At 40.3% G+C, this 21616-nt stretch overlaps 1 protein-coding gene across 2 annotated transcripts; it reads left to right on the top strand.

The window, feature by feature from the left end:
• Window positions 1-1465: 1465 nt before the first annotated feature.
• mtcl3a (MTCL family member 3a) lies at window positions 1466-21022 on the top strand. Of its 2 annotated transcripts, XM_084726229.1 has the most exons (8): window positions 1466-2835; window positions 3195-3362; window positions 10149-10439; window positions 13364-13936; window positions 14203-14282; window positions 15203-17063; window positions 19519-19554; window positions 19637-19773. In XM_084726229.1, the coding sequence occupies exons 1-7, from the start codon at window positions 2410-2412 to the stop codon at window positions 19534-19536; spliced, it is 3417 nt and encodes a 1138-aa protein (XP_084582355.1). In that variant the 5' UTR covers window positions 1466-2409; the 3' UTR covers window positions 19537-19554; window positions 19637-19773. The 2 variants fall into 2 exon arrangements, with proteins under 2 accessions (XP_084582355.1, XP_084582354.1); XM_084726228.1 differs by lacking the exon at window positions 19519-19554 and having other exon boundaries at window positions 1468-2835; window positions 19637-21022.
• Window positions 21023-21616: the final 594 nt, after the last annotated feature.

Raw genomic sequence — 21616 nt, 5'->3', positions numbered from 1 at the left:
GGTGTTACCAATGATACTAATTAAGGTTTTGTTCCATTCAGTCAAACAGAGTCAGGGTGTTGCTATTGTGCTATTGTGCATGTTGGCTGACTGGAAAGGCTCTGCTACACTAAATGTAACAGGATCTTGATTAGTATCATTGGTAACACCTGTGTTTACCCTACTATTTCATATCAATACCGCTGCAGTAAAATGGGCCTATAACCAGATCTATCAGCAGCACTGTAAATACTGAAGTTTGTGTTATGACTGTTAGGGCCATGCACACAGAGACCATGCACACACTCACTGTAATAACACTGACACACCATCTGGCGTAGAAACAAACATGAGGCCTATGTCTCTTCTAAATTCCTTATGCAACCATACTGTCTGAGTCATGATAAAATGTCAACATAATCTGTAACAAATCATCCAAACATCCACGGGGAATATGATAGGAGTGTTGGCATATTACCCATGTTTGTATAATGGTTATGTGACATTTATGACAGTATAAAAAATGTCCACGGGTGGGTCTGAAATATCGAGCCAAAAATGCGTTGATGGATGGCGGATTTGTTTAACCAGAGGACCTGACCACCAGGACGGGGGCGGAACCTGTCCACTTCTTCTTTCATCCTACCGGTGGGATGTTTGACGTCACATATTAGGGCCAGCTGTGGAGAGAGGGAGGGAGAGAGAGAGAGAGAAAAACAGAGAGAGAAAGGAGATTTTTATTCCTGTTAATGAAAGCATCATTTCAGCTGTAGGCTGTCGCTCTCCAGTTGTTTTTAACTAAGCCACTGCATTCCAGTCCAGACTTCAATTCTGCTACTTCGTTGGCTGAAAAGTATGCTCTGGTGGCTTTTTTAAGGATTGCAACATTCAGGACCAGAGTAGAGGAAGAGGTAAGGGGCTGTTCATACAAATAACACGTGTTTCTATATGGCTGCAGACAGTGGAAAGATGTGTGGGTCGATTCAAGTTTTTTATAGGTGCTCGACTGGAACATTTAGTCTAACAAAAACAGACCAGAGTAACCCGTCAAAATCAAGTTTCGTGTAAAAAGCTACGTTAACTCTCGAGTCTCTATGCATCCTACTAACTGTATTAGCTACTATGTTGCGAGCAATAACAAAAACAGGCCTAATTACAGACTAGCTCCTGTAGATAAATAGTGGCCAGCTAAGTTATCTCTCAAATCCAAATGAAAAAAACAGCCCTGTTGCTTTCCTCGTGATAGTCACTCCTCTCTCGTGCTTTGATAGCAGATGAGAATGGCAGAAGAGACCGATTGCTCCTGCTACCGAGCAGATAAGAAGAAAAAGTGGGAAACTGGCTATTTTTACGAGCAAGGTAACACACCTACCGACTCGTTCGTAAAAGTTAACTGACATTTAGTGTAACTATTGCTGCTTTCAGGTCGTAATTTTTTTTGCCTCTAAAATTAGTGACGGTAAGAATACAGATGTTTTGAGACGTAAACTGATTCGTTGCCATGGCTACAGCGCAAGTGCTACGACTTAGCTTAATTAAAGCAGCCAGATGTGGTAGGAATCGTCCTGTTACTGATGGGAAAAGAGGACAGGTAGGCAAACTGGATATATAGCAAGGTAAGAGTATACTGAAACGGTAACTGACGTTTGGTGTAACAAGTGTCGCAATAAGCGGTTTATTGTCTCTAAAATAAGTGCTCGTTAGCATCCACGCTGCTTAAATTGCTTCGTTGCTATGGCTACAGCGCAAGGTGTTACCCTACGACGTAATTAGAGCAGCCCGGTATTGATTAATGGATGTGCATCTGCTGCCTCTTCCGGACGCCGTTCAGACGTTTCTAGTGTTAGGAAAATAAACTCATGGTTACAGGAGGGTAAAAATACTCGGCTGCTCTTACATCAGTACGCTCCCTCCATGATATTTTTGGGAACTTCTCCCATTCGCGTCGGAGTGGTTACTGGGTGTCTGCCTTTGCCAGCTCTGGATTGTCGCCTACAACGACTCAGTGCAGGGGTGTGAGAAGGCAGAGCGCGTCCTAAGGTTTCGGTATAAACATGTAAAAGGAAAACAGCGCAGCGGGTGCAGCAGTGAAGAGGTCTTTGAAAGATAAAAACAGGACATTGACTCTTGGACTTTGGCACACGAATGACGGCTTGACCTTGTCTCTGTGGGGATATGGAAGGGACCAAAGCGTCCAGTCCCGTCGCTCGTATGAGCACAGCGGTGGCTGTTGTGTGGCCGACGGGGGATGTGGCCGGGTTTGGATAATTGGTGCATTCAGTGAACTGAAAAACAGTCTGGAGATGGGAAAGTGTGCTCAACTAAATCAAAAGAAATACTTTATGCTTTACACAGCAGAAATGGATACTTACAAAACAGCTTGTTGACTAGCTTTTAAAAGTTTATGTTTTACTTTAATGCGCTGGAGGAATGTGGAGTGCGTTTATGAACGGCTCGGGGCTGCACGGTGGGGGCGGCGCTGGCGGGGGCTACGTCCCATCTCAGGGATGGGAGTTTGTGCCCTGCTCCAGGATGGATAGGGCAGATAGAGGCAGGGGCCAAAGCCGCAGCCCGCTTAGGAGGATCTCCTCTCCGCCCACCGTCTTCAGTCAGCTCTACGAGACCCAGTTTGGTGGTGCTTCGTCGGGCGGAGGAGGAGAAGGTGGAGCAGGGACGCAGCTCGAGGTCCTCAGGGGACAAATGTGGCGGCCGGGTCCCGAATCCCAGCAGCAGCAGCAAACACAGCTCACGAGGCTTAAAAAGAAACTTGAGGACTTGAAAAGGCGACACGTACAGGACAAGGAAGGATGGATGCGAGAGAAGGAGTCATTGTTGAGAGAAGTGGCTGACTTACAAGTAATTGGAAATATTTATTACCCCGCGAACGCTAAATACATTATATATCGATGCCTGTAGCACTGCACTGTTTTTCTGCACCAGTATCATATGAGTTCACTTTGACTTTATTGTATTTTGTGGTATCATCTTTTAGATTCCCAGAATATTTCCCACAGCTTCAAATAAAATTTGTTAATGTGATACACCACCAGTAAGCACCTGTTTATTACCAAGTATTGTTTCTCTTCCTTCTTAGTTCTTTTCTAATTGCTTCAGTTATAGCTTGTGGAAGGGCGATATTGTGTAACTTTCAAATATGCCACTTCATCTAGTCATGTTTGGTTGATAAGACTGCTGCCAACTCTATGTCCATGCAGGGAGGGGAAAACAGGAGGATTCTACTGGACCTGAAGACAGTTTTGGAGGAAGTGCAGGCGGAGGTGAAAAGAGAGGAGGAGAAGAGGAGCGAGCTAGAGCTGCAGTACACCAGAGACAGATGTGCCTGGGAGTTGGAGAAGGCTGAGCTTAAATGCAGGATTGCACAGGTAACTCAAAGATGATGATGGCAGTTATGCGTTGGTGGAGTTGGGGTTTAAGACTGCATTCAAAGAAATCTGCAAACATATAACTTCTCAGTTGCAGAGGTTTAGATAGTATTATTGTCTGTAAGCAATTTTCTGTATGCATTACTTAACAGTATATATATTGTAAAGTATTGCATACAGTACATTGCTCTACAAACACACACACACACACACACACACACACACACACACACACACACACACAGAGTTATATTTATATAGCTATGCATGTCTGTTATGTGTGTGTGCAGGTGCATGCATAGTATGCGAGTGGTTATACAAATACAAACACTAATCTTGTTTAACAGTAGGCCTGAGCAACAAATTTAAATATTACTGAAATTACAGTGTGGCCAAATGCAATATCCAAATTGCAAGAGCTGCAGTTTTCTGATAAAAGGTAAAATGTGTCACACTTTACCATTATAAATGATGCACTGGGCCTAAAAATCTTATTCTCCAGACATAAGGGAACATGCTGGTTTGGTACAGACTGCGTTGTACCTTCCTCCAACACACCTGTCACACATTCAGGTGTGCAGTGATTTTTTTTTTCAATATCGTATTCAGTGAAAAGGAAATGCAGCAATTACTATTCCCACTAGAATTGTGACTCATATCACATTTGCAATATCTGTCAAAATAAGTGCCATATGACTTTTTTTGGCATAGCATTCAGCACTATTTAACAGCAACACAAGTTTTGTAATGCCTGTAAATCAATATCTATATTGTTTCTTGTGTGTAGAGTCCTACAGGTACTGTATTTTTGGGGCTAATGCTGGTACCAATATTAGGGAGTAAAAAAATAATAAGCCAACATTCTTTATACATAACATAAGATACAGAATATAGAGTAAATGCATTAACACATTTTTGCAGTGATCCCTCAAAAGTGTTTTAACACACATATTTTACAGTTGAACAATAAACATTATTGTCCATAATTATATCAGGGCACTGAAACAGTAATCTTTTACTATTTTTATTTTTATTTTTAATAATTATAAATAGTAATGAATAAAAAAACACAATTAGAGGAGAATATATGTATATATTATATATGAATTAAATAAAACAATCAAATATACAAAAAATGCTGCCTATAAAGCTAACAAATAAAAACAATCTGCATTATGTTCTGTTAAAAAAAAAAGTTTCCATATCAGGCAGCATATATGCCAGTACTGATATGAAATGAAACTGCTGTGATAGACCAATATTGGGCTGGTAATATTGGTTGAGCAACATATTGATTGAGGTCTACTTGTGTGTATTACATTTGTGTGTTTTGTCATGTTCTGTGCATGTGTGTGCACGTCTGGCCTCCAGTTTGGTGTAAATTGTGCTTGCCATGTTTGCCACCCACATGGCAGGGTGATAAGTCACCCTGGCAATTGTCCAACTCAAGCCTCAGCTTAGACAAAAGATTTGCACTGAGGAGACAAATGTAGCTATCCCCTCTCAGCCAGACACAGACATCCAACTTGGCTTTTAAAAGCTAGCTCTGAGTAGATGAAATATCAGCCTATTGTTCCTGTGGACAGCTACTTTTCAGTGTTCAGTGAAATGGGCAGAGAATACTTTGAGGGTTAAGTTTGCATACCGGTGCCATGCTGTGTCAGGCACTGCACAGATCGCTTGAAGGATCATGCGTAGTTATTCTTCAAAGCGATGTGGCTTTGGGGATTTAGCATTTTTTTCTGGTTAGATCAGAAGATGGATTTATTTGGTAGCATTAATGTAGAAGTATAAACCTGATCAGATCTGAAAGTTTTTGATTCTGTTAAAGTTGCTTAGTTTGATTTCTCTTTGTGTGGCTCTGTGCTTGTTCTCATAGTGTTTTTGTGATATTGTGATGACAGCTGCTTTATCTGCCAGTTGAGCCCCATATGATTCCTATCACAGATTTAAAACTGATTGGTCATGCATTCACTCATCACACAGCTCTCTTTTTGTGTGCCCAAAGCTAAAAGATAAATCAAATGATTCTCTGTGAAGTGATGAAGCTTAGAAATTCCATTATATGGTGATGGAAATTAACAAGCTGGTACAGTGATGCTGCAGAGCAGTTGGACAAGACCACTGATAACACAATGACACAGGAGTGCAACATAGTAACATGGTTTTACCACATCACAGATTTTACGCACACATAGATGGTATTACTAGCAGAATGTGATTCCCTCTTTGTGAATGCGGAGATGGCACAATGTTGCTGTTAAGCGCTTCTTCTTTGTCCTGCTGGCTCTGTGCCCTCTCACACTGTGACAGAGAGCCTTATAAAAACAGAGACATTTACTGTTCTGTTTTGTGTTTGTAAAGCCCAGTGTGAGAAAGAGGCTTAATCTACTGCTATACCATAATCCCACACAGACCCCAACATATAGACATACTAAGATGCTGATGAGCATATCAGACATCTGTGAGCTGCTACCTGCCACTGTTGAGAGCTTTGCCACTCTGGAGACTCAGGGAGACCAGACTAGTTTGTTTGTGTCTTTCTAAAGTGCTCATGTAAGTCTGTGTGTTTGTATGTGTGTGAAAGTGTACAGTTATTTTGAATGGAACATGCACACACACACACATGCAGACATGTTTATATTGATTGCACAAACAGACAAAGGGAAATGTGACTTGGAGTTGAGCCCTGCTGGGAGGGGTTTGCTTCATCGTAAAAGCTGTTTTGTCTTGATGCCACATCCTGCCACAGTTTATAGTTTTGGGTATGTGTTTACTGGGGGCTAATCTAGGGTTGCTCATCAGGTTAAAAATACATCAAGTCAAGTTTTCGGAAATCATTCACAGCTCAGTAATCAAATGACTAATTTACAGACTTCTAACTGCCTTGTATCCCTCATTGGCAGTTAAGACTAAATTTATAGCAGGTCTATGACCACATTTTGGCATGCCTTTAATTCAGAAATGTAGCATTGATTGTAATTTGGCTGTTGATCTCAGCAAATGTTGTTAAAACCCCATTTTTAATTATACATGTAATTCACTTTAAATGTTACATTCATACAGAACACAGAAAATAATGCTCTGATAATCACACCGATTGCCATTTCTTTTATTCATTTATATATGAATTGCTGAACAAATCAGACGTGGTCTGCCATTAAGAGGTGTGGAACCAGGCTAAAAAATAGACAAGAATGCATGCTGGTGTAATTTCATTTCACTTAGAAGTAAAATGTTAACACTTTGGGCATGGGTGAGAAACTCCTGTCATTTTCCACATGTGCAGAGGAGATCCAATTTTGTTGCTCTGGCAGAGTGAAAACAGAGGGTGTTATGGAGGTAGAAAGTAGTTGTTAGGGCAGTTAAAATGAATTGATTTGAAAAATAATTGTTGAATTGGCATTTATGTCTGAGAAAAACCTTTGGTGCAATCAACTGAATGAGTCATACAATTAGAGAGGGCTGAACTGAACTCTTCCTTACAGTTTTCTGAGATAAACTTGATATTATTCCACTGCTAGCAAGACAGTTTGCTTTTGTTCATTAATTACTGCACTTTGTAGAGACACTTTGAAAGTGGTAGCCAGAGTATTGCAGAGGATTATCCAAGCAGTCAAGTGTACTATACAAACCTGAAGTTAGTGAATGGATGAAGTGGTAGGTACTTAAGAGCCTGGGTCCAGTAAGTTGGAATTTTGAGGTCATTTTAAGTGAAGCTGTAAGTGAAATGGCATTTGCAAATTGTCATGGGAAAGATGTCCTTATCTGTACTTAGCCAGGAGAGCCTGCTTAAAATCCACGGACTAAACTGCTACATAATTACTTTATAAATACAGTTTCATGCATAAAATTTCCACATCTTACATATTTTAACATATTTTTTAGCAGTGGTTAGCAGCAAGTTTTCATCCCATTGTTGGTCATTTGATTGGTTAGAAAGCTATGCAGTTATGTATAGTCTTTATTTTGAATTTGGCTTATCACACCATGTCATTTGTCACACCAGAGATTTTGAGTTCTAATTGCAAGTGAGTTAATTATGCAACAACATAGTTGTAGCTCATCAAGAATTGCATGCTTGTTCTTTTCTTGATATTTTAATTATACACATGTCTCTACAGCAGGCTATGGCTGTGAATGTAACTACTGTATGTTGTTTCTACATCCTGTTTGGGCACTTCCACCACCAAATACCAAGCAAGCACCCAAGGCCCTAGGCAGAGGTCTTAGGCCGGATATTTCCAGGCATATTTCTCCGCATGCCACTGATTTATGAAAGCCGCTGGCAGCTAAGAGACATCTCATTCTGCCTTAGTGGCCAAGTCCCCCTCCTGCCTTTACTTCGTCTCCCCACCTCCCCAAGGAATGTGACATTGTACAAGGCTCTGTGTCCGCTATTTATAGTGGGTCACCACGGTGACACAGTTACCTTCATATACCCTGTGCCATATGATGACAGACTGGGTGTCCAAGGATGGCTGGGTATGGCTCCTTAGGACTGATTTTTGTTGTGTGTGCATGTGTGACTGCAATTTCCCTCAGCTGGCTGTGACCTGTGTCCCTGTTTGCATGTAGTTGTATATTTGTCCAGAGGACAGTTTTTCTCTGCTGTCTCAATCAATGAAAAATATCTTGGATTTTGACTCCAACCCATCTTGTTTTTGCACTTTCACTATTTGTTTACACTTGCATATTTAAATAGACTGTGGACAGCACCCATCATCTTCCATCTGTAATTGTGGAGAGCTTTGAGAGCCACAGGCAGACAGAAAGGGTTGACTTGTTTTTCTACACCATAATTTCATGACCCCAGGCCACAGGCAGAAATAGCCCCATGACCGAGGCTTGTAAGAAGGCTTTGGTCGCTGTCTGTGACTGAACACTGAAATAACACACTCAGGCATGCTTATATGCATTCTCTCCCTCTTTCTAACACACAAACTACATAACGCACACACACTCACACTCACACTCTCACTCACACACAGAAGCACAAGCACATGCACATGCACAGGCGTTGTCTTGGGTTCTGTCCAATTCCAAAGCCATCAATTTCCCCCACTTTTTTATAAGCAACAAAAGTGCACATATTTACCACAGAATGTACAGATGTATGTACTTAAACACATCCTTTCTTAGATACAACAAAAGAGGAAAGCCTCTAAATCAAGGATTCCCTTGTATTACAATATCTCTCTGGTATAGTACATTTTCAAAATAGTTTTCCTAGAGCTGAGCAATATAGGCAAAATCAGATGTCGCAATATTTTTGACCAAGAACCTCAATATCGATAGTATATCAATGTTGCAACTAGAGCTGCAATGAGTTGATGAATCAGTTAGTCAGTCAAAAGAATTGGCACTATTTGATGATCGATTAATAATTTTTCAAGCAAAAAAAGTCAAACATTTGCTGGTTCCAACTTCTCAAATGTGAGAGAATGCTGTTTTTCTTTGTCATTTATGACTGTAAATGAATAGTCTTTGGGTTTTGGACTGTTGGTTGGACAAAAGAAGAATTTGAAGAAATCACTTTAGGCTCCGGGAAACTGTAATGACAATTTTTCACAATTTCTGGACATATTATACACTAAGTAATTAATTGTAAAAAAAAAAAACAATTGTCAGATTAATTAGTAAAGAAAATAAAAAAAATGTTAGTTGCAACCATAATTGTTACACTATTGTACAGATTACTATTGGTGCTTTTAAAAAATACTAACACAATGATATGTTTTGATATATTATCATCAGCAATGTGGATATGATGACTAAGTGGGTAAAGGCCAGTAGAACAACTAGACCATCACTTTACTGTAATGCAGCCTTTAAAAGCAGGAAAGGAAAACATTTACACCATATCACAATATAAAAATATCCTAAATCTAAGACAATATCTAGTTTTATCTTGATATTGGTATAATATAGATATTATCCATTATCTAGAGGTACAAATTACACAATCAATACTTAAATCTACAGTGTCATCAAAGTCAGTCAGTCAGTTTTTCAAGCTCTTTTTGTTTTGACAGTGAACTCTAAAGCAGGGCACAGTTTTGCAGCATCTCTTACTGATTCTCATTAAAATGACAACATGTTTTGACATATGTTGGCCCCAGCACAGTGAAATTTCCAGGGGAAATGCCCAGGGTATTTCACTTGAAAGGGCTCTGAATAGCAGCACTTAGTAATATTCTCATTCAAACAGAAATGTCCAATTGGACCTAATGAAACTGGAATTTTAGTAATGTGCATGTTGAAAGGAATCACAAGTTTGGCCTTATTTGTGTTGGGAGCTCTGTCTGGTAGTTCAGAGTATCATTTGCCTGAGGCCACATGCATCCGATGCAGACACATTTCTCTGTGCCTGAATCTGCTATATCCTGCACTGTATCCTGTGTTGGTGACAAACCATAGACAAGAGACTTGAACCCTGAACCCATGAACCCTGTTTGTCAGTTCTTACAGGATACTCAATTCTCTCCCTCTTCCCTCCTCTGAACCCACTCACACTCGTCCCCATGGTGCATTATTCCCCCGCTTTCTCCACCTTCTCTTCCTGCCACTCCTTCATTCTCTTGATTCCACTGTTAATTTCTCTCCTGCCTTGTTTGTCTTGTCATCTGGCTCCCCTCCTCTTATTCTCCAACCGCAATTTATCCTTTATCACCACTAACTATTTTCTCCACTGACTCTCCCACTCGTTCCCTTCCCATCTCCCTGCTCCCTTTTCTCTCCTCCTCTGTGTCCTCTGCACTCCCCCGTCTGTTTCTTTCCCTTCAGTTGGAGGCTAGAGAGGGTGCCGGGTTGGTCCAGTCAGAAACAGGTCCTGGCTCTGCGGCGTCACGGAGCATTCGAGAACAGCACGGCGAGACCCCGACGCTCCGCCGGGAGAGGGAAGAGCAGCGGAGGCTCCTGGCAGACACACACTCAACAGCCATGGACCTGCGCTGTCGCCTGGAGCACAATGAGAGGGACTGGTCAAGAGAGAAAGCCGAGCTGCTGGAGAGGTTCGACGTGGAGAGGAGGGAATGGGAGAGTCAGCTGAAGGATATGCAGAAGAAAATAGAAGAGGTAAGGTGCTCTGAGAGTGTGTTTCTGCATTTTGTCAAGGCTTCATGGCTTGGTTTGAGGAACATTTAGGTAAAATAAAGGCAAGTTAATGACCCTCAAAAGTATGTGAAACCATTTCCAAACCTACAAAACTTCTCTACATTCTCTACATGTATGATGTTTGGCATCTTATGCACTGAGCAGTCTTAAGTGTGTAACACTTCCCTCCTACACATCCTGTTCAACATCAACACTGTCAAAACAATATCCCTGATCAGTACAGCTGCAGAATATGAGGAAGGGAAGGAGTGGAAGGAGGAGGGTGAGGGTTCTGCTATTTCTCTGATGTCTGTGTCCTGAGACACAGCTAGTGATTGAGACAGTCTGTGACCTGGACTGATGTACACGGAGAGGCTAGCATGCAACAGAGAGATGATTAGATAAAAATAATTCCTCCTTATGCGACAGTCAAAAGACCTTGACAGAAAAATGTATTTGTTGACAATCAAAAGTTTGACTTTTAATGGAAATGCATTCTTATGGCTCCCTTGTGCCATCTGTGTCAAGTTATGCATGCATGTTTTGAATGAAACATTGAATGAATGAATAAGCAAAAGTTTAGGAAAGTCTTGATCTCTTTATGTTGAGAAATATGCTTGATCATGTATATTTGAACTAACTAAATATTAGATATTTTATTATTATATATATTTATTTAAATTTCAGTTTACTTACTTTGTGCAAGGGGGAATGTGAAAAATACAGCTAAACAACTAGTCAATTAATCAACTGATCAAAAAATAGTCTCTGGGGATTTATAAATACAAGTAGTTGCTAGAACAGCAGCAAGTACAGCCACTAACAAACTAAAGGACACGCCCTTACTGGAGACAATGCTCTCCCCTGCATTATTCTCTGAAGTAAGCACACAATGTCACCGTCCCACTATGAAGGGTTCACCCTAAAGACTTTGTATTGGTTCGACAATGCAAGTTTTTTTTAAAGCTCTAATTGTTTACACCTATTCAATTTGTATTGAGCGAAGTATTTTTGAGATGTCAAAATTAGATTTGCACATTTGCACTTAACTAAAACCACAATTAAAACAAAGGCCTGTATGCAAAACTATTCGAGATCCGTTTTTTTGTCCTCATCCAAAAATAGTAGGTTACCCAGTAATCTTCAGCTCTGTGACTGTTAAAGCTCTGTGATAAGTAATTATTATAATTCTTTTGGTAAGGATGAGTGTGTATAAGCCAACTCTGTTGGGTTGTTAAAAGAAAAAATGTTAAGCTCGTTCTAGAAATTACACATTTTCTAGTTTTTAAGAATAGAAACAATTTACCTGTTTAGCTCTGTGCTCCAGTGACAGTTGAGTATGCTTGGTGTCTCGTACCTTGGTACCAACTTTCTCCTTTTCTGTTTCCTGTACTTAGATATGCTATGTGCTAGGTTTGTCTATATTGCAAAGAACACCACATTTTGAAGATGGTTGAAAGACATTGCTGGGGAACTTGTAAAAGTAACTATATTCAGATCTTACGTTAGCTAATTTTAACTACACACAAACAAACTAGCGAGCTAATCTACAACAATCATTAGGAAGCTAGTTGGTTATTATTTTTGCTAACATTAGTTAGCTAGTTATCTAGTGTTTTGTTAAGATGTCGATTTGACAGGAAAATGAGAAAGCTGACAAAGTATCAAGCTTGCTCAACTGCTATTGGAGTGCAAATCAAAAAAGGGTGGGATGTAAGAAGGATCAATCATGACTGATGTTAATTTTTCACAGTAAAGCTTTGGACTTAATCACTTACTCTTTTGGTATGTGTGCTCAGGCTTTTTCTTACATACAAGCAGAAAGGACAAAAAAAAGCAATTTGAAGACTTCAACTTGAGCTCTGGGAAGCATTTTCCATTATTTTATACCAAACAATCAATCAATTCATCAACCACTATTCAGCAGATTTATTTATAATGAAAATAAATGTTAGTTGCATCCTTTATGAGAAGGTTGAACTTTCTCACCTAGCTGGGTTAAAAAGGTAGAGTTAGTGGATAAGAAAGTGGAACAGGATAAGACAGGCCAGAGAGGGAAGTAATTCAGAGCAAATTATTGTGCCTCAGAGAGGGACAAAGGTAAAGAATAATAGTTTAGCATGGGTAGTGACAAAACCCGAGTCAAAACCTGACTTGCCCCGAAGAGCAGATTAGTGTTTTTAATGAGGGAAGCCATACAAAAGTAGTTGGACAGAGTGCGAAGGCACTGGAACAATTTGCTATGAAAAGAACATGTGGCTCTCATTTTCCTCTCGGAGACCAGAAAATGAGAGAGGAAAATAGCAGAGGAATAAAGCAGGCTAAAAGGCAGTAGTCCCATCAAGACATTGCGTGATGGGATGGGAGCCCAGTCAACATGAAATAGTTACTATTTTGAGCTTCTATGGAAGGAGGCCAGAGGTTATCCAATTTTATTTGAGAAAATTCTTTGAATGTTATTTTTAATCTTCTGTGGTCTAAATATGTTCATAAGATTTGTTGCTATGCTGCCTTACCCTCATCTCATATATCAGTAGCTACAGTATAGTACACATAATGCCATTGATGTTCTTTATATTGTCAGATTCTTTCATTCATGACCATTATGTAATATTTCATCTCATTGTAAGTGTCTAATGATAGAGAAAGGCTGTAGGGTTATAATTTATGCCCTTCTGAACACAACACTCTTACCTCTTTGCGCTAATAGATAATATAATAATACTACATGATAAATTATAACTATCCAAATAAAGGATTTTGTTCATATTTGTTGTATTTAAATATTAAAATCCATTTTTAAATTCAAATTACAAAAGGACATTGTTTGCTTCATTCAGCATAAGACTGTTGCAGTATGGCTGCAAAAATATGACATCTTCATATTTTTCTTCTCTTTTTTCTAGCTATACTGTGAAGTGAGGGCCAAGCGAGAAGGAACCAGACTGGACAGTGGGAGACAGCACGACGATGTGGTTGCACACAGGCTCAGCATCCGTTCAACCAGCACTGGCTCCAGTCTGCTCAGTGACAACTCCCACTCTGAACCACTCAGCAGCAGCAGCCAGTCAGAACCAATCAGACATTCACCATTACCTGGATTTGGTCGCAACAGAAACACCAGTGGCAGTGGTTGTCTTGGCACAGATATTCACCACTCTAGCTGCTTCCAAGCGGACAACCTCTGTGAATTTAATGTCGGCGGTCAGTTAACTCAGAATTTACAATCAGAGCTGGTGGATGAGTTAAGATCCAGAAGCACTTGGCAGCAAGACTCTGTCTCTGATAGCAAGGAAGCTGTGGATAAAACAGAGCTGGATGCATTTTTTAATGGAGCTCCTGGATGCGGAGTGTCACAGACAAATGTCTCTAAAGATAATGAAATAAATCCAGTCCATGTTAGAGCTCAAGATAGTCCTCTTTGGTCAGAGCTGAGTTACAGCAGTGACAAGAAGAAGAACACTACTGCTCTCAACGCTGTGAGTATTTCAAACTATTTTTGTATTTGCTCAAAACACTATTTATATACAGTATAGACACATTGGTGTGCTTTTTGCACAGCTGACACAAATTGTTTGATCACCATTGCTCCTGTCTGTACCTGTGGTTGCCATTCCTCAGTTTCTCTGAATACATAATCCTCTTTATCTATCTCAGTTTAAGGTTTGATTTGTATAGTACTACTGCAATACACAGTGTCTAGTATGTCTCACTGTATCTCTGTCTCCCCTTCCCGGTGCCTCAGGCTCTGAAGGAGATAGCCCGTGTAAGCGAGGAGCTTTGTAGCTACCAGGATGAGATCAGAAAGAAGAACGGGGACAGGAGGTAAATAAATCCCCTTTGCTATGTTAAAGTCCTGGCGCCAACATAGAACTATGATAATCACCCACACTGTTATCTACACTCTGCCTGTCATGTCTTGATGCGTAATCTCAATCCAATGTGTGTTTCAGTGCTGCAAATAAGTAATAAATCATACTTAATCGTGCTCCTTGTGAAAACTAGTCACAAACATAATTATATATATATATATATATATATATATATATATATATGTATGTATGTAAAAAGCTTGCAAAAACTTGTCCTCCTTAATTTACTTGCTTAGTTTTGCTCAATTCCTGGATGTTTGTCTATGGGATTATGATTATATTTTTTGATCTCACAGACACTCAATAATTGAGCCAAGATATCCTTATATTGCTGTTTTACATAACTTCAGACTACACCAAAGACACTACTGTGAGATATCTTTAACCAAATTACACACATTTAACCTATTTTGTGTGACATCCTTGTGGTAATTGTTGTAATAACAAATATAAACCTGCAATGACCAGTCAATTAATCTGTTAGTTGTCAACTATTGCTTTCTCAAATGGGAATGTTTTCTGGCTTCTTTAGTCCTCTGTGACAGTACACTGAATGTCTTTGGGTTGTGGACAAAATAATACATTTGAGGACGTCACTTTGGGCTTTAGGAAACAGTGATCAAAATTTTTCACATTTTTCTGACATCTGATGAACCAAACAAGAAAAAGATTGAGAGATTAAGTGATAATGAAAGTAATCATCAGTTGCAACCCCAAACTTGTGTAATATTTTTTCACTTACATTCACTGAGCCTCACATGAGTTTGGAGCCCCCCTGGGGAGGCGTGCCTCTCACTTTTAAAACCTCTGACAAAGATTGATAATAATTAAGGTGACTGGAGTAAGTGCATTTCACTGTTTAATTCCCTTCAGGAATCAATCTGAATCCTTGTGCCCACCTGAGGAGAGTGAGATGCTGTTTTTCCCTGATAAAACCCGACTGGAGGTGAATGAATCCCCCTGCGACCTCAACCAGATTTACGATGACCTGCGAGCCTTGCAGAGGGAAAACTGGATCACCTTGTCACCAGATAACACCTGGCAGGCTGACAGAGTCATGAGCAAATCCCTGAGGGCAAACACAGCTGAACCAGACAGCTACAGAGAAACACCGACAAGCCCTGGAGTACTCTCTGAGATTGATACAGCAGCTCCACCTATCCCTCCCCGCAGCTCCTCCTGGAATCTGAGCTCTCCTACCCATCCAGACACAGAACTCCACATCCCAGATTCCCCCCTGACGACAGTGAGGAAGTGCCACAGCCCCTGTGTTCTGGTGGACAGAAAGTGCAGCAGCCCATCTATTGTGAGGAAGTTTGGGGCCATGCTGCAAGAGAATGAAGGAAAAGTTTTAATAGACGGTGTGGTAGCATCATGTGCTGTGCCTGCTAACCCCAAATGTAACATCGGCTGCTGCCACAACCGCTGGTCCTGCGATGCAAGCAAGTTCGTGAACAGCAAGTCGCCTACACATGGAACTGTGCAGAAAAGTTTCTCTGAAGTCAACATATTAACTGCTGGAAAGGACTTGCACTCAGATTACAGGCCTGGTGTTGGGAATCTAAAAGAGCTACAAATACCTCAGATTGTCAAAGAATTACCTGTCGATTTGCTCTTGTCCTCTCTTGAGATATCACCTGCCAGCCTCAACCTCCAGGGTTCCAAAAGAAACATAATGCTGGAACAAAAAACAGCTGAGTTCAACAGAACTTTGTTTCAAGCTGAGATGGGTCGTGGTGTAGACGAACAGGACAGTTTTTCTGTAACAGATGCCTGCTCTGTGGGTTGCCAACCAGTCTTTTCACCAACTTGTGCATCGGATGAGGTTTTACCTCCCAGGGAGACATTTCAGCCACAGTGTACTGACGTCACCACCAGCGTCATGGGAGTGCATCCTGAAGTCACATTATCTCTCTCCACCTCAGATTCCACAGTTCATGAGGTCCAACCAAGACGAATGAGATGTGGTCATGAGGATCAAGAGGTCAGAGTGAACATTTCATCTGAACAGCCACAGATTGGACACAGGGAGGCAACAACAACAACCTCTCAGAGTCCCGCACACCATTCTGAGGTCAAGCACAAAGTCAGAGCAGCAAGCAGTAGTCCTTCCAGGAAAACACAACACAGAGCAGCCACAGAGGCTCTCTTTTCTGAGCCTGCCTTGCCAGCAAATATCCAGCCAGGTCAGAATGTGGATGGTTCCAGCTCTAAGCATGAGAATCCCACTGGAGCGAAGCCTCAGCCAGCCAGAGCTGGTGTCTCACTCCAGCAGCTGTCTGCTGAGAACAAACAAAGACCGATGACACAGCCAGGGCACCAGGCACAGCCAAGGCATATGTCTGCTCCTCCTTCACAGTCTGACTCATCCAGACCTGGGCCTCGAATGATGAATGACCATCCCTGGAAGCCCCTCACTCTGGCTGCTTACCCACGGCCTGAGGGATCCAGGTCCAACTATGGGGCAGTGGAAAGGATTCTCAAGAATTATGAGAGTGCCGCCCGGGCTCAACAAAACCAGAGCCAACAGGATGAGGTGTGTTCAAGTCATAACATCAGTGTTAGGCCAGAGGAGACATTCACAGAACTGGACATGCTGGACATGGACCCTCTGCCCTTACCTCCCACTCTGAGACATACACAGACTTCGCACACCTCACAGACGCACAGCACACATGCACAGCTCAGCAGCCACAGTGCCATGGGTGTGAAAGAGATTCATCCAACAGTGCAGGTGGGTAGAGTCTGATACGTATAATCTGTTTTCACACCTTCACATGTAAGCAGCACTGTGCCACACAGCAGGTGTGGTGTAGTAATACCAAAAACTCAAGGTACAAAAATACCACAATCAAATGTGTATATGTTATGATACGATATGATACTTATTGTGATATTTAGACACATAGAAAAATGATAGCTTGAAAAAGATCATTAAGGATGTCACAATAATGAAAAATCAAGGTACTAAAATACCATGATAAAATGTCCACAGTATATTACAATATGATATTTATCATATGAATCTTTTTGTAATGACAGCTTGAAAAAAATTAATTAGGGGTGTACTTATATCAAAAAACTCAAAGTACGATACGATATAATGCAATATGATATTTATCATATTTAAAAACAAAGAAAAATGATGGCTTAAAAATCATATTAAATGGGGTGCTCCCGTGGCTCAGTTGGTGGAGCGTTCGCCCCATGTGCTGGGGCTGTTGGTCCTCTGCAGTGGTCGCTGGTTTGATTCCCGCCTGTGGCTCATTTGCTGCATGTCATTACCCCTCTCTCTACTCCCTTTCCTGTCATATCTTCAGCTGTCTCTATCCAAATAAAGGCAAAAGCCCAAAAAATAATCTTAGAAAAAAACATTAAATAATAGATTTAAAAATATAATTGAATGATGTGTACTGGATTATTTGTTTGTATAAAATTCCATTTTCCTTTTAACTTAAAGTGGGTTTGCTTTCCTTCTTTAATAAAACAAGATAAAAGTAGTCAGCTGTGACCAAATCATGTGAAAAAAATTGGCATGAATTATGTTTGGCCCTATGTTTTAATTATTTATGTACAGCTGCAAAAAACTGAGCCTTCAGTAGCAATCCTTTTTATAAAATAATAAAATTAAAAATAAAACATGTAATATCACAGTAGATATCATCACAGTCTGCATGGTATTGAGGCATTTTCTTAATCACAGTATTGGAATATTTGATATATTATTGCATTCCTACTATTCACTTTAAAGATGTTAACAATTCTGTCCCAATAAGACTTATGAGTGCATTTTGTTTAGACTAAAATACAATAAGTCAGACTTTATGTTCAAGGCGATTCACACCAGTGGACCTGGATGAACTTGCACATTTTGTTCCGTTTCATTCCAGTCTGAAACACTAAGCGTTAGTTGCCCTTGACTGAGGACAGCTCCGGTGGGAATGTTGTTTATTTCTGGTATGTGCTAAGAGACAGAAGCAGGCCAGAGCCTCCATTATAATCTGGGCATCTGGGCCATTCTATTGCTTAAAGGCTCCTAACAAAAGGAACTGGTGGTGTGGAATATAAAGATTAAACATGGCATGAGGTCTATCAGCCTCATCAACTCATTCATCATCATTCACTCCCTCCACAGGGCCTCACAGTGGAAGTGTTTTTCTGGTCTTTGTGTGGTAATTACAGAAGTATCTGCAAGAAGCCAGCTGACTTAATGCCCTTGGCAGAGCACGAGAAACGAGAAAGCTGAAGTGATTATGCTGCTTTAAAGTCATGCAAATGTTAAAGAAATTGTGGGAGCAATTATCAAGCCAATTTTATTTGACCTCTTGAAAAGAATGTAATTAGAGGCACCACTTTGATTTAACCTCAACTGAAGGAACACTGTCCAAAAAAATGCTGAAGATTCTGAAGTTCTGGTTAAAGGGATAGTTCAAATCACTTGAAGTGGGTTGTAGTCAGTGTATTACCTACAATAGATGACAGTTGGCACACCCCCTGTTTGGAGAAGTAGGGAGAATGTCAGCATGGAAGCTAAGCAATGAACTGCAGTGGACAGAGTCAGCAGCAAAAGGTATTTTAGTCACTTAAAAAAAGGTACACCTGACCTAACAAAATTCATCATCAGTTTAAGTGTATGCTATATTTAGACTGTTTTCACTACTCTTTACCCTGCCATCAAACAGCTGGAAACCGCTGTTACACGAGCCAAATATCTCACACTCCAAACCAACCAAACTCCAATCAGTCATCGTACCTTGTAGAACCTGGGGGTTGCTAGTTTATCCCAGCCTTGATCTGTTAGCTTATTTGTGTTATTGTGTAAGTTTGGTGAACCAGAACTATTTTTGATGTCACACAATAACACACAGGCTCATTTCACCTGATTTTAAGGAGACTCTAACCTGGTGGCAGACACTAAGAATGACTACACAGATATTTCCACTGATGGCCATGTTTGCTTATGTAGGTCATATAGAGGCATCAGTGTTAAATTGAAACGGTTTCATATACAGTTAAAATCTCATTGTAATAGCTTTAAATAATCCAAACTGTCCCTTTAAGTGGCAGCAGAATGTGTATTGTATTTCAGTTGAGATGCTTTTCTCTTGACCAAATGGAAATGGGATCTACCTGTGTGACCTTTCCACATGAGCGTCCTGTTTGAAATATGCCTGTTGTTTCCCCTGTAGGGTCAAGAAGACTACTGATGGAACACGTGACAAAATGTAATGTATCTGAGTGTGTGAATCTGATCGTAGATAGAGCGGTGTGATAATCCTAAATGGTAATTCATTTGTTTCTTCACAGAACGAAAACTCCTCTGTCTCCTCTTCCTCCATCCAGAAGAACTTCTCTAGGCCTGCCCGTCCAGCCAACAGACGCCTCCCCTCCAGATGGGCCAGCCGCTCCCCAACTTCCTCCTCCTCTACCTCCTCCTCTCCCTCCACCACCCCTGTTGTGCCTCCATCCTTCCCCCTACACAAACACACTTCCTCCTTTACCTACTCACACGCCTTTCACATAGAGACAGTCATCATTTGATCTCCACCTCACTGTGTGACTGAACCAACAAGAAGCCTTCAGTGATGACCTCTGAACTTTTGCTTTTTCATTACTATTGTACATACATACCAAACCCAGACTGCTTCTCCACTCCCACAGACTCAGAAGTGCTTTAGCTGTGAGTTCACCAACTCACCTATAGAATGTATGTGGAGCCTAACTGACCAAGGAAGGCAAGAAAAAGGACCTGAAGGTGCTTCACATATTCAGCAGTATGCTCAGATTAACCTGCCAGACATCATGCGTAGCCTCAGAGGACAAACCATCACTTTCCAAGGAATTAACCCATGCAGTCATTCATGCCAACCATCTGAATGTCTGAATGGACGTCCTTTGCTCAGGTCTGGATTCTAGCCTCGTCTAGTGTAGCCTTGCAGATCTGCCAACAACAGACCCTTCACTTCTCCTTCTATATTCTATTTACACCTTGCAAGTGATGCTAGCACATATTCAAATGATCTAAAAACTTCCAGCCAAATTAAATCCAAAATGATGTATTTAATATGTACTGTATTTTGTATTATTTTGTGTGCAACATGTTCTGATGTTATGTGCACAATTTGCAGCATCATGTAGGATTGTGACATAAAGGCAGTGGAGCAGAGATTTCCTCCCTTGCGTTGCTCTCAGTGTGATGAATAAAGCAGTGGTGGTTTTCTGCCTTCTTGAATATTACCTTCAGTACATGCCTCACCTGGACTGTACCTTGCCTGTGACTAAAACATTTTTGCTTTATGACTGGTTTTACATTTGTCATGATTACAGTAATGCAAAAATGTGAACGTGTGTTCCTTTTTTATAACTTTGTACCAAAGGCTGGTTTCTTTATATGCATTTTCCTGATTTGAAAATTAAATACATTGTTTTAAATGGCATTTATTTTTGCTGTTCACCCATTGCTGATGTTTTTCAATGAAACTTTGTGTTAAACATCACTCACGAGAGCCTGCTTTTGTGCATAACAAATAATGATGCTTATGAAAAAACTTAAAGCCTTTTTTCTACCTTTACTAATTCTATATGGTCACATATCAGGACATTACTCAGCTTTTTGGGTCAAAGTGGTGAATCATATCATGATGAAGGTGATGCCTTTGCTGTTCTTTTTGTGTAATAAACATAAGGATTCAATGATTTCTCTTTTCTTTTCACATCACATACCAAAAGATCTACATTTGTATAACATTTGCACTACACTGTATGTCGAGCTGCAACTAATGATTTCTATCAGTTATTTTCTTGATTAATTGATTAGTTGTTTGGTCCATAAAATTGTGCAACATGTTGATCAGTGTTTCCCAAAGCCCAAGATGACTTCCTCAAATGTGTTGTTTTGCCCACAATCCAAAGACATTCATTTTACTGTCATAAAGAAATCACACTGATTGACTTATAACTTTTTTTCTTTAAAAATTACTCAAACCAATTATATTATAATTCTAATTATAACCATTCATAATGGTTGATTAATTTAATAATTGATTCATTACTGTTTAATTGATTAATCATTGCAGCTTTAACTGTATGTGGTTTTGTGATGCAGCTGTGACTGACTTGTTTGTCAAATAATATCACTTCCTAAAATTTGTTCCTTGGCAGCTTAAACCATTTGTGATGCGTGACTGTGAACGCACCAGTACCACATAACCCATTATACATGGAGTCTTATTATAAAGTACTATTGCAGCAGTTGAGCAACCCTGTACACAAACCATTTTAGCCTTA

Source organism: Lutjanus erythropterus, chromosome 9 (genome assembly GCF_056507025.1).
Source record: "Lutjanus erythropterus isolate fLutEry1 chromosome 9, fLutEry1.hap2, whole genome shotgun sequence".
Lineage (NCBI taxonomy): Eukaryota > Metazoa > Chordata > Actinopteri > Lutjaniformes > Lutjanidae > Lutjanus > Lutjanus erythropterus.
Note: the sequence above shows the minus strand (reverse complement) of the source record. Positions and strands in the feature narration are given on the sequence as shown.